Genomic DNA, 12914 nt, shown 5'->3' on the forward strand with positions numbered 1-12914 from the left:
GTGAAAATCATAGGTAAAAGAAAAAAGAGACTTTGATTCAGATGGTTGTCTCTTTAAGCACCTTTTTTCTCTTCACATTTTCCTTTCAATTTGAGGTTTTCAGGTCTCTGTAGGTTCAAATTACATCAACTCAAAGCCTTTCTGGAGAGAGAGAGAGAGGGAGAAAGCAGGTCCTTTTCTCTCTGTGACCCGGTTAAACTCTGTTTTCCTTAGGTCTCTAGAAATCATCCCACTCAGGCAGAATCCAATCACCACCAGGCAGAATTCTGCCTTTTGGCCAATTCCTTGATCACCAGCTAATCAATTGAACTGAATCCAACCCCATCGCTTGCTGCCGAGAAGTCTGCATTTTGCTGTCCAAAGCTAGCAGCACCATAAGCTATGTTGCAACTTCTTAAATTCCTCCTTCTCTCTGCTGCTTGGCTTAAAGACACATGCCCACTAAGCATCCATAGATCAAAAATGATAATGGCAAAAATAAAGAAAGGGGCAATAAGAGATAATTGGATCACAAACACATATCCATCCATCCTTCCCCATTATACAAATTCCTTTCCCAGTCTCTACATTGGTAACTGGTCAGCCCTTAAACACGTGACAAAGACTCCGCAATCGCATTTTCCTTTCCGGGAATGTGTACAATTTTAACATTGAACTGTTGTAGTAATAAACGGCAATGGAATAATCTTGCGTTCCGGATTTTAAATTTCTCTATAAACGCAAACGGATTATGGTATAAACTAAGCTTTGTTTATTGTCATGTCAGACATATACTTCAAAGTGCTGAAGGCCTAGTAGTACTCCCCCTACCCCCAGGTCACTGGCATCTGTGACCATGTTAATGGTCTGGATGAGTCTGGGTGGCCAGCACCGGTTCACCCACGAGCATGGCCTTCAATCTCCTTAACTTTACTTGGTGTTCTGCAGACCACAATGTTTCTGTTTCTTTTCACACCATATCCAACATGCACTATATTTCAGTCTCTAACTGAGCCAGTCTCCGTGGCCTTAGTTGAGACAAATGTGGCTTAATTGGTTCAGAGTTTCTTATGTCTACTATGACTAGTTACATAGAATTTACAGTGCAGAAGGAGGCCATTCGGCCCATCAAGTCTGCACCGGCTCTTGGAAAGAGAATCCTACCCAAGGTCCACACCTCCACCTAATCCCCATAACCCAGTAACCCCACCTAATCCCCATAACCCAGTAACCCCACCCAAGACGAAGGGCAATTTTGGACACTATGGGCAATTTAGCATGGCCAATCCACCTAACCTGCCCATCTTTGGACTGTGGGAGGAAGCTGGAGCACCCGGAGGAAACCCACACACACACGGGGAGAATGTGCAGACTCCGCACAGACAGTGACCCAAGCCGGAAATCGAACCTGGGACCCTGGAGCTGTGAAGCAATTGTGCTATCCACAATGCTACCATGCTGCCCTGGGGTGCCTAGTTATTGGAATGCCCCTTAGTGTTTTCCTGCAACTCTGTCTATATTCTTTCAGTATCTTTATTAGATCTTCTCTCCATTCCTCTTCTGCTGCTGATAGGTTTGCATCTTAGGTTACTTTGCATATCTGATACCTTCAAACAGTGACTTCTTTTATCTCTTCTTCCAAGTCAAAGGCAATGTGCTTCCCGTTGTCAGGTTTCTGATCGTTCAATGAACGTTTGTCCAAATTTTGAGGAACATCTGCAGCCAAACTACAAGCAGTATTGTCATTACTGAGGCAAATATTTGGTTCATTTTTAATAAATAAACACAGCTCTTATCTCCATTTAGTAATACAGACTTATACAATTTGTGCTTTCCCGATTTCTATTTTCCTTCTTTACTTTCAGATATATCAAGGTGAAGACTGTGGCTAGGAGCGTCCATGGTGGGTGTGTCGAATTGAATAGACATTGTTCCTTTTAAATAGTGGAAGCTTGCAACTACTTTCCACATCATTATCAGAATCCGAGAATAGCACCTTATTAGACTTTCTGTTTTTCGGTAACCAATGTGGTTGCAGAATCACTAGGTGGTTCTCCACCCACCTTCCCCATAATGTTTTTAAGGAATTGATTGCTGATTTGTATCCTTTTCCTTGAAGAGGCACTGTGGACCTTTTAAAAGGATGTGGGTTAACCAGCTGTTTGCTTGGTGTCACTTCGCAGTCCTCGCTCTCCCTGCCCTGACTAACTAATGCCGGGCTATCATGTACATTTCCTTCAAAGCAGGCATGCTCTGGGAAATATTTGCACCCGGATTGATTGGCAATGGGCTGACTGCACGAGGCTGCACAAATTACATTTAGAAAAGTTTAGTTCACTTTCTTCTCCCAATTTGCTGCCTTCTTTCCTAGCTTTGGAAGAATTACTTGCTACTTGTTCAAGATCAGTTAGTGTCAGCTGTTTATCATTAGTTCAGAATCAGAACCAAAATCAAATTCAGAACTCCTGTCTGATTCCTTATCACTGTTATTACTATTAGATTCGGACTCCTCTTTCTTATGGTCACGTTTGGTCTTGGAATTCTCAGAATCCGGTTCTCTGCTACTGCCATTTGATAATGTCTGTCAACATTTCTTTCTTTGAGTCATTTAATGCCCAGTTTTCCTAGTTCCCATATGCCCTACGGTTGGTATTTCATGTGCTAATTGTAATACTTCCCTCAGACTCTCTGTAATCATAGGTGGAGCTCCAACCTTCACTCCTGCCAAACCATTCTCCAACAGTAAGTCTACTCCATCCACTGGGAATTTCTTAACCACCCCGATGACTAATGGATGCGACACTAAATCACACTCCAATTGTACCTTATTCAATGGAACAGGGATATAATCCCCACCAATCTCATTCACTACTACCTCAGTTTTCATTGAGCTCTCTGGAGGGAAAACCAAATCCTTCTCCAGTAAGAGAGTTTGAGTGATACCTGTATCCCTGAAGATAGTCATGGGTTTGGCTACATCAGTTGAGGAAAAGGGAGTGACCTTCCCCTTAGATACAAACCCAGCATATCTCTCATCTATTCCATTCCTCACACCTACTCCTACAGCAGCGTTTACCTCAGGTCTCCTAAGTCCAGCTAGAGCTCCAGGCTGCCCTGTAGTATTCTCTAGTTTTGTTCCCTTTTTAGAATCCTCCTTATGAACCCCCACAAGTCCCATGGGCTTTCCTTGCAACTTCCAACACGCTGAACGCACGTGTCCCACTTTATTACAGTGGTAACACCTCAGCTTCCGAGTCTCACTTTCGCCCACAGTACCTTCCTTCCTGGTCTAAGGCGGAAATCTCGGATCATTCCCAGCTATCCATTTATTACCTTAGCTACCTGCCTTCCTTTCACTCTCCCATTTCCTATCCTTTTCATATGTGGAAGTGATGGAATAAAGGTTTAAATTTATGGATTAACTGGTACTCGTCGGCCATAAATTGCCTTGCAGTTTTTACCCTCTGCTCTTCAACATGGGTTCTTGTTGTAGAAGGTAGGAAATTCTTAAATTGCTCTAAGAAAGTGACCTCTCTCAGAGCCTCATAGATAGTTGCAACTCCCAATGCTCGTACCCATCCATCAAAATTGTTCTGCTTAACCCTTTCGAATTAGGCATCCGTCTAGTGCGCGGTCAATCCCAGCCCCACATGCCCCGAATCACAACACAAGTGAATTACCCAATAATTCTTACAAAAATACTCAAAGTCTTTGGCCCCTGGCTGGCCAATAATTACAGTCATCAGGTGTGTAAACGTAAACACGATTACTGTTTATTTATAACAAGAACTATAATGCAATATGCAGCAAATACAACTGGTTAACGTGCCCCCACCATATATATACACACACATTACAGAAACACACAGTGGAGTGGAAAGGGGTAAAAATCAGAAGTGAAAGGAAGGGAGTCATTGTTTCAGATGATGGTGTTTAGCACACCTTCACAGCAAGCTGGCAGATTAAAGTCTTTGGTTTACAGATTGTAATGGTCTTCTCTTTAGGTTTATTCATTCAGGTCCTCTGGAGTTTTACTCACAGCTTTTCTGGAGAGGCACCTTATTTCTGTTCAAACGTTGCTTTCAGTTTGTTATTTGTATTCAGGCATGTATGGTTTCAGGAATACGGCACCCACAGGCTTTCTGGAGAAATATAGCAGGTTCCAGACTTTGCTTGCATAGCCCAAAATGGTCCTCCTGTAAAGAGATTCATCGAGCCTCTCTGGCAGATCAGAAACACTGCCCACACAACTTTTCTGGAGAAACCCGGAGAAGAGAGGGGAGCAGGATATTTCTCATAGAGTCATAGAGCTGTACAGCACAGAAAAGGCCCTTCGGCCCATCGAGTCTGCACCAACAATAACTACCCCTGATGTCACGCGAATCCCACTTACCAGCACTTGTCCCATATCCTTGAATGTGAAGGTGTTTCAACTGCTCACCCAAGTACTCTTTACAGGTTGAGAGGTTTTCAGCCTCCACTACCTTCCTAGGCCGTGCGTTCCAGATTCTCACCACCCTCGTGAGTGAAAAATCTTGGGCAGCACGGTGGCGCAGTGGTTAGCATCGCTGCTTCAAGGCGCCGAGGTCCCAGGTTCAATCCCGGCTCTGGGTCACTGTCCATGTAGAGTTTGCACATTCTCCCCATGTTTGTGTGGGTTTTGCCCCCACAACCCAAAAGAAGTGCAGGGTAGGTGGATTGGCCATGCTAAATTGCCCCTTAATTGAAAAAAAATGAATTGGGTACTCTAAATTTATTTTAAAAAAAGAAAAATCTTTTTCTCAAATCCTTTCGGAATCTCCTGCCCCTCACCCTGAAACTATGCCCCTCTGTGATTGACTCCTCAACCGCGGTGAACAGCTGCTTCCTATTTACCCTGTCCAAACCCCTCATAATCTTAGACACCTCAATCATATCCCCCACAGCCTTCTCTGCTCTTTAGAAAACAATCCAAGCCTATCCGGTCTCTCCTTATAGCTCAGATGCTCCATCCCAGGCAACATCCTGGTGAATCTCCTCTGTACAGTCTCCAGGGCAATCACCTCCTTCCTATAGTGAGGTGACCAGATGTGCACACAGTACCCCAGCTGTGACCTAACGTTCTGTACAGCTAGAACATAGAACATAGAACGATACAGCGCAGTACAGGCCCTTCGGCCCACGATGTTGCACCGAAACAAAAGCCATCTAACCGACACTATGCCATTATCATCCATATGTTTATCCAATAAACTTTTAAATGCCCTCAATGTTGGCGAGTTCACTAATGTAGCAGGTAGGGCATTCCACGACCTCACTACTCTTTGCATAAAGCTCCAACATAACCGCCTTGCTCTTATATTCTATGCCACGACTGATAAAGGCAAGTATGCCTTATTCACCTGCTCTGCCACCATCAGGGATCTGTGAACAAATACTCCACATCCACCTGTTCCTCTGAACTTACTTGTGTCCTGCTATTCATTACATACTCCTTTCTCCTGTTTCTTCTTCCAAAGTGCATCACCTCACAATTATCAGGGTTTAAAACCATCTGCCACGCTCTGCCCATCTGACCAACTAATCTATATCTTCCTGTAAGCTACTACCATCTTCTTCACTGTTAGCCACCTTACCAATTTTGGTTTCATCTGCAAACTTATCAAGAGGAAATTAATTCTCTCCTTCAGAATTGTCTCCAATAGTTTCCCTGCCACTGACGTGTCATTTCCTTTTTTTATCTATAATATCCTTCTTGAAAAGTGGAATAACATTAGCTTTTATCCAGTCCTCTGGCACTTCCCTTGGAGCTGCCAAAACTGAAACCTGAAAAGCATCTCATTGGGATAGGATCCAATCACCACATATTACCGGGCAAAGCACAGCCTTTTGGGCCAATTCATTTGGCCACAAGCCAATCTATCAAACTGAGTCCCAACCCCATCTCTCTCACTGGTGCAGGAAAAGGCAGCACGGTAGCATTGTGGTTAGCTCCAGGGTCCCAGGTTCGATTCCTGGCTTGGGTCACTGTCTGTGTGGAGTCTGCACATTCTCCCTGTGTGTGCGTGGGTTTCCTCCGGGTGCTCCGGTTTCCTCCCACAGTCCAAAGATGTGCAGGTTAGGTGGATTGGCCATGCTAAATTGCCCTTCATGTTCAAAATTGGCCTTAGTGTTGGGTGGGGTTGCTGGGTTATGGGGATAGGGTGAGGTGTGGACCTTGGGTCGGGTGCTCTTTCCAAGAGCTGGTGCAGACTCGATGGGCCGAATGGCCTCCTTCTGCACTGTAAATTCTATGATTCTATGAAGTCTGCAACTCCTGTTTAAACCAACAAGTGACCTCTCCTGTAACTTATAGATTCTTCTGCTTGAGTTAAAGATACAGGCTGCTTGCCTTAAAGCGACATGTTCAAATAATAACAACAAAACAAAGGAAATAAGGGAATAAAGAGGAAGAACCGTTACACTTCTCTCAGTATCCTTGGCTGTATATTATACGGTCCTGGTGTCTCATCAACTTTAATACAGACAGTCTATCCAATACCACCTCCATATCAATTTTAAACCCTTTTAGTGTCCTAATTATCTCCTCTTTCACTGTTATCTGGCTGGCATCATCTTTCTTAGTAAATACAGATGCAAAGTATTCATTTAATATCTCAGCTATGTCTCCTGCCTCCATGCATCAATCCCCCTTTCGTCTCAAATTGATCCTATTCCTCTTTTTTTTACCCTTTTACTATTTCAATGCTGATAGAAGACTTTGGAATTCCTTTCTATGCTGACTGTCAATCTCTTTTCACACTCTCTCTTTGCTTCTCATTTGCTTCTTCAGCTCCCCACTCGACATTGTATATTCGGCCTGGTTTCCATCTGTATTTTTCTTCCTGACATCTGTCATAAGCACACATTTTCTTCTTCCTAATCTCTTTCACTTTTGTCATCCAGTGGACTCTGGGTTTTATAACGCTGCCTTTCCCTTTGGGGTATATACCCTTTTCTTTCGGGGGAATATACCTTGACTTTGCCCAAATCATCTCCTCCTTGAATGTAGGCTGTTGTTTGGCTACCATTTCTCCTGCCAACCTTTGATTCCAATTTATTTGGCTCAGATCTGTTCTTACGCCAATGAAGTTGGCCTTCCCCCAGTTAATTGTTACTTTGTACTGTTCTTTGTCCTTTTCCATAGCCAACCTAAACCTTATGACACAATGATCGCTGCCCCCTAAATCTTCTCCTCGACCCAAGAATCATACACACTGCTGCATCAATGGGATAAGCATTTCACTTTTCTTTCCTCACTCCAGCCATTCCTTTTGTCCAAAGCATGAACTTGTTGTTTGGTGTAAGTAATGTGCTGTGTGTTTCTACCCACTGGGGAACAGAAAACAATAATTCTCGGCTTGTGAATGTCATAAACAAGGCCAGATGTATTGCCCTCTTTATTTGCTTTGAGATGGCGTGGGGAGCTGACTTCTTGAACCGCTGCAATCCATACATGTAGGTACACCCACTGTACTGTGAGGGAGAGAGTTTCAGCATTACGACCCAACGACAGTGAAGGAACGCTGGCATGATTCCGAGTGACGATAGTGTACGACTTGGAAGGAATCCCGTAGGTGGTGGAGTTCCCATAGACCTGCTGCCCTTGTCCTTCTAGATAGTAGTGGTTGTAGATTAAGAAGGTACAATTGATACTGTCCAAACTCATTTCCAGGAAGACCATTACAACCAACAGATGGGGAGGTTATGGTTTTGATATTTAGGTAGACTAGATTCAAGGTCAAGCTACAAAGGTGGAAGGTCCATGTCTATCTCACTCCTCCATTTACCTAAATGCACACAATATATGTAGCTGTCAGTGAAAATAAATAAGACCTTGGATGGGTTATGACACTATGTCTACTCGGCAGTGATGATAATTTTAAGTGCAGGAAACTTTACGAATGTAATTTTATTTCTTACAATTGTTTTACTCTTTTTTTTTTTTTCCCCCTCCAGAACTTAATGTTGCTATGGCAGCCACAAGACTGTTTGATACTTCTGATGCCGTGGAACTCTTTGCTCCCCAGTGTCTTTACTTAAAGCCAATTGCAAGGCTGACAATCAGTGTGGTATTTCCCGAGTTCAAGATATCCCCAAGGCTCATTTCAAACTGGGAAGTGATGGAGATTCTGAAGAAAATGGCGTACCCAGATCAGATTACATCACTCAAAGTCTCACGAAGTACAATGGACTTTATTCGCTTTGAAGCAGAAGTTGAAAATAAGAACCAAGTTCAAACCGTGTGGGAAAAGTTTAACAACAAAACCATTAAGGTGAACGGTATCAATGAGACAGCAAAGGTTCTGGCCGTTGTAACTCAAGTCAACTTTCCAAGCCCGTGTGACTGGGAGTCCTTCTTTCAGACTGCTGACTGCATGAATGAGGTCTTACCCGGTGAGAGGCCTGACACTATTCATGTCGAGGGGCTGCCTTGCAAGTGGCTTTCTTCAAAGCAGCTCAATAGGGAGAAGCCAATGGAAGAGATCCTTCAAAAGGTATTTGGACGATTTGGAGAGATTCGAAATGTTGACATTCCCATGTTGGATCCCTATAGAGAGGAAATGACAGGAAAGAAGTTCAATACATTCAGTCTTGGCGGTCTCCCCACCTTTGAAGCATACATCCAATATCTGGATTGTGCGGGCTTTGTGAAAGCGATGAAGTCTTTACGGGGAATGAAGTTGATGCACAAAGGGGATGATGGAAAGGCACTGGCATGTAACATAAAGGTATAGTGTTTCAATACTTGCATTACTTATATATGGATGTGGCTACATTCTCCCTCAGCATCCAGATTAGATGACCAGTGTCAGCGGTACCGCAGTTGGTAGCAGCCGTCTCTTTGAGTCACATGATTTCAGGTTCGGGTCCCACTCCAGAACTTGAGCTCAAGAATCAAGACTGACACTCCAGTGCAGTACTGAGGGAATGCTACACTGTCAGAGGTGGCATCTTTTGCATGTGGCGTTAAACCGTGCCCCCTCTGCTGGGCGTAAGACATCCTATGGCATTATTTTGAAGAAGAGCAGGGATGTTACCCCTGGTGTGCTGATTAATAACGATTTCTCAATCCACAAAAAGAATCCGCAGATCTGGTCATTACCACACTGCTGTTTGTGGGAGCTTGTTCTGAGCAAATTGTCTGCATATTTCTGGCATAGCATCCTAAGACACAGGAGCAGGTCCATTCTGCACCTGGAGCTTGCTCTGCCACCTGATAAGATCATGGCTGATCAGACTGTGGCCATAACTCCACCTTTCTGCCTGCCCCACTACTCTTTGCCTATCAAAAAGCTATCCAACTCTACCTCGAGTATCAAAAAACAGAAAATGCTGGTAATACCCGGCAGATTCAGCAGCATGTGTGGAGAGAGGAAATAAGAGGTGGACATTTTGAGTCCGTATGACTCTTCAGAGCTTTAATTTCAGCCTTGAGTATATTCAATGGTGTGCATCCTCCGCTGCTTTCTGAGGAGGAGCATCCCACACATCTTTGATGAATGACACCATCAACCACACTTTAAAAGTACTTTGTTGGTTGTAAAGCACTTTGAGATGTTTTGTGGTCAACGCTTTATAAATGCGAGTCTTTTTGTCAGTATGAGCTGCTGCTTAAAAGTGCTATCTTCAGTGGAGGTTGATTATATAGAGGTGAAAAAAGATATTTAGTCAAGGGAAAAGAAAATTTTTAGGCTTTGATTCCCTATTGACTGTTCCAAGCTTCCTTCAATTTCATTAATTAGTCCTTCTTGCACCTTTCTGTATATTGGCTGCCGAGGGCCATGATCAGTTTGACTCTGCGCTAATTGGCTGATTTCTTTGTGCCCCTTCCGATGAACAAAACCTTTATCCCCTAACGTGTGTTTGCTTTAAGGTGCAGTAACTCGTACAGGGACCAGTCTCCTACTTTCTCTTCCAGGTGACCTTTGACACAACCAAGCATCTCAGCGACTCGGCCATCGAAAAGCGGAACCTGGAAAGGTTAAAGCTGCAAGAGCTTGAGAAGCAGCGGGAAGAGCAGAAACGAAGGGACAAGGAAGAGGAGCAGGCCAAGGAGGCAGAACGGTAAATCAGAATTCCATTTTTGGCAAATGTCTGATAACAACAACATCATTTTTTTAAAACTGGGCCCAGGCTGGTGAAGTGCTCAGAGAGGAGTAAGTATAAAATTAACTTGAAAGGGAAAGAGAAAATGCTGGAAAATCTCAGCAGGTCTGGCAGCATCTGGAGGGAGAGAAAAGAGCGAACGTTTCGAGTCCGATGACTCTTTGTCAGAGCTAACAGGCAGAGAAAGTGGGAAATATTTATACTGTGGAGTGAGAATGAAAGATGAGTCGTAGCCACATAAACTCAGGGAAACGGGGTGCTAATAGCCACAGAAAGCAAGGGGAAAGAGTGCTAATGGCAGTCCACAGAGAGAACAAAAGATATGAAAGGCCAAACTGCAGAGAAACTAACATCAGAGGGTAAACTGTGACAGATGGAGAAGTGAGGTAAGGGGAAGGGCGAAGCAAAGGGGAGAAGGGGTAAAGAAAGGTGGATAAGATGGGGCGGGGGTTAAATATATATTAAGAAAGACAGAAAGAAAGAGATGGTAAGAGACAGTTGAAATGAAACGGGATGAAATCAAATGGCTCAAGGTGGGGTAGAGCTAATCATCTGAAGTTGTTGAATTCGATGTTGAGACCGGAAGGCTGTAGCGTGTCTAACCAGAAGATGAGATGTCGTTCCTCCAGTTTGCGTTGAGCTTCACTGGAACATTGCAGCAGGCCAAGAACAGACATGTGGGCATGGGAGCAGTGTCTATTGTTAAAATGACAAGCAACAGGAAGGTCAGGGTCCTGAATGCGCACAGACCGAAGATGCTCAGCAAAGCGATCACCCAGTCTGCGTTTTGTCTCTCCGATATAGTGGAGACCACATTGGGAGCAGCGAATGCAGTGGACCAAATTGGAAGCGATGCAAGTGAAACGCTGCTTAACCTGGAATGAGTGTTTTGGGCCTGGGATGTTAAGCATGGAAGAGGTAAAGGGGCAGGTGTTACACCTTCGGCGATTGCATGGGAAGGTGCCATGGGTGATGGGAGAGGTACTGGGTATGGTGGAGGAGTGGACTAGATTGTGTCAGAGGGAATGGTCTCTGGGGAATGCTGAAAGAGGGAGTGAAGGGAAGTTGTGTTTGGTGGTGGCATCACGTTGGAGTTGGCAAAAATGGCGGAGGATTATGCTTTGCATACGGAGGCTGGTGGGATGAAATGTGAGGACGAGGGGGACTTTATCCTTGTTCTGGGAGAAAGGGGAGGGGGCGAGGGTGGTGGCGCGGGAGATAGACTGCACACTGTTGAGGGCCCTGTAAACAATTGTAGGTGAGAAATCACGTTTGAGGAAGAAGGAACACATTTTCGAAGCACCATTTTGGAAAGTGGCACCATTGGAACAAATGCGACGGAGGTGAAGGAGTTGAGAGAAAGGGATGGAGTCCTTACAGGATGTCGGGTGCGAAGAGCTGTTGTCCAAATAGCTGTGGGAGTCAGTGGGCTTGTAGTGGCTATTAGTAGATAGTTTGTTACCAGATATGGAGACCGGAAGATCAAGGAAGGGAAGGGAAGTGTCTGAGATGGACCAGGTGAAAGTGATGGAGGGGTGGAAACTGGAAGCAAAGTTGATGAATTTTTCCAGGTCCGGACGAGAGCATGACACGGCACCAAAATAGTATTCTATGTACCGGTAAAGGAGTTGTGGGAGGGGACCCGCGTAGGTCTGGAACAAGGAATATTCCACATACCCCATAAAAAGGCAAGCATAGCTAGGACCCATGCGGGTACCCATTGCTAGACCTTTGATTTGGAGAAAATGAGATGAGTTAAAGGAGAAGTTGTTGAGAGATAGAACGAGTTCAGCCAGGCGGAGAGTAGTGGTGGACGGGAATTGTCCGGGCCTCTTTTCGAGAAAGAAGCAAAGAGCTCTCAGGCCATCCTGGTGTGGGATGGAGGTGTAGAGAGATTGCACACCCATGGTGAATAGAATGCGGTTCGGGCCCGCGAACAGGAAGCTGACAATATGACGCAGGGCATCAGAGGAATCCCGGATGTAGGTGGGGAGGGAATGGACCAGAGGAGTGAGGATGGAGTCAGGTTAAGAGGAAATAGGTTCGGTGGGGCAGGAGCATGCTGACACAATGGGCCTGCCGGGACAGAACCTTTTGTGGATTTTGGGAAGTAGATAAAAGTGGGCTGTCCGGGGTTGGGAGACTGAAGTTGGAAGCCGTTGGGGGAAGGCATCTGGAGGAAATAAGGTCGCTAACGGTGTTGGAGATAATGGCTTGATGTTCAGTGGTCTGGTCATGGTCCAGGGGGAGGTAGGAGGAAGTATCTGAGAGTTGGCGCTCATCATCTGCGAGGTAGAGGTCAGTGTGCCAGATGCCAACAGCACCCACTTTGTTGGCAGCTTTGATGGCAAAAGTTGGGGTTAGACCTGACGGAGTGAAGAGCAGAAAGTTCGGAAGGAGAGAGGTTGGAATGGGCTCTTTTCTCTCCCTACAGATGCTGCCAGATCTGCATTTTCTCTTTCATTTCAGATTCCAGCATCCGCAGTAATTTGCTTTTATAAAATTAACTTTTTCAATATGCAGTCAGAAAAAATTAGAGTTAGAAGCCGATTGTATTAGGAATAGCTTTGTATGCGGTGGTTTACTTTGCATAGCCCCGTGGTTAGTGAGCGACTGCCTGTGAGGTATGGTGCTGGGACGTAAGGGATCTGGCAGTGGTTAATGTCGCTCTGCCCTGGTGCCTCCCAACTTTGGTGCTTTGATGTTTAACTTGCGTAATTGCTGGGTTGGAGAGGCTAAATTTTATTTTTGTTATTTAAGTCGACTTTCTTTTGTTGTTGATCCGAACACAAGAGGCAGGACTGCTG

General features: G+C 44.8%; 1 protein-coding gene across 2 annotated transcripts in view; it reads left to right on the top strand.

The window, feature by feature from the left end:
- LOC140421268 (A-kinase anchor protein 17B-like) overlaps positions 1–12914 on the top strand; it is an 80721-nt gene that overhangs the window by 47112 nt on the left and 20695 nt on the right. For both annotated transcript variants that reach the window (XM_072505853.1, XM_072505854.1), the window contains exons 2-3: positions 7957–8729; positions 9920–10065. In XM_072505853.1, the coding sequence (XP_072361954.1) occupies positions 7957–8729; positions 9920–10065 (919 nt within the window). The remainder of the gene's footprint in view (positions 1–7956; positions 8730–9919; positions 10066–12914) is intronic.

Source organism: Scyliorhinus torazame, chromosome 5 (genome assembly GCF_047496885.1).
Source record: "Scyliorhinus torazame isolate Kashiwa2021f chromosome 5, sScyTor2.1, whole genome shotgun sequence".
In the NCBI taxonomy this organism is placed as follows: Eukaryota; Metazoa; Chordata; class Chondrichthyes; order Carcharhiniformes; family Scyliorhinidae; genus Scyliorhinus; species Scyliorhinus torazame.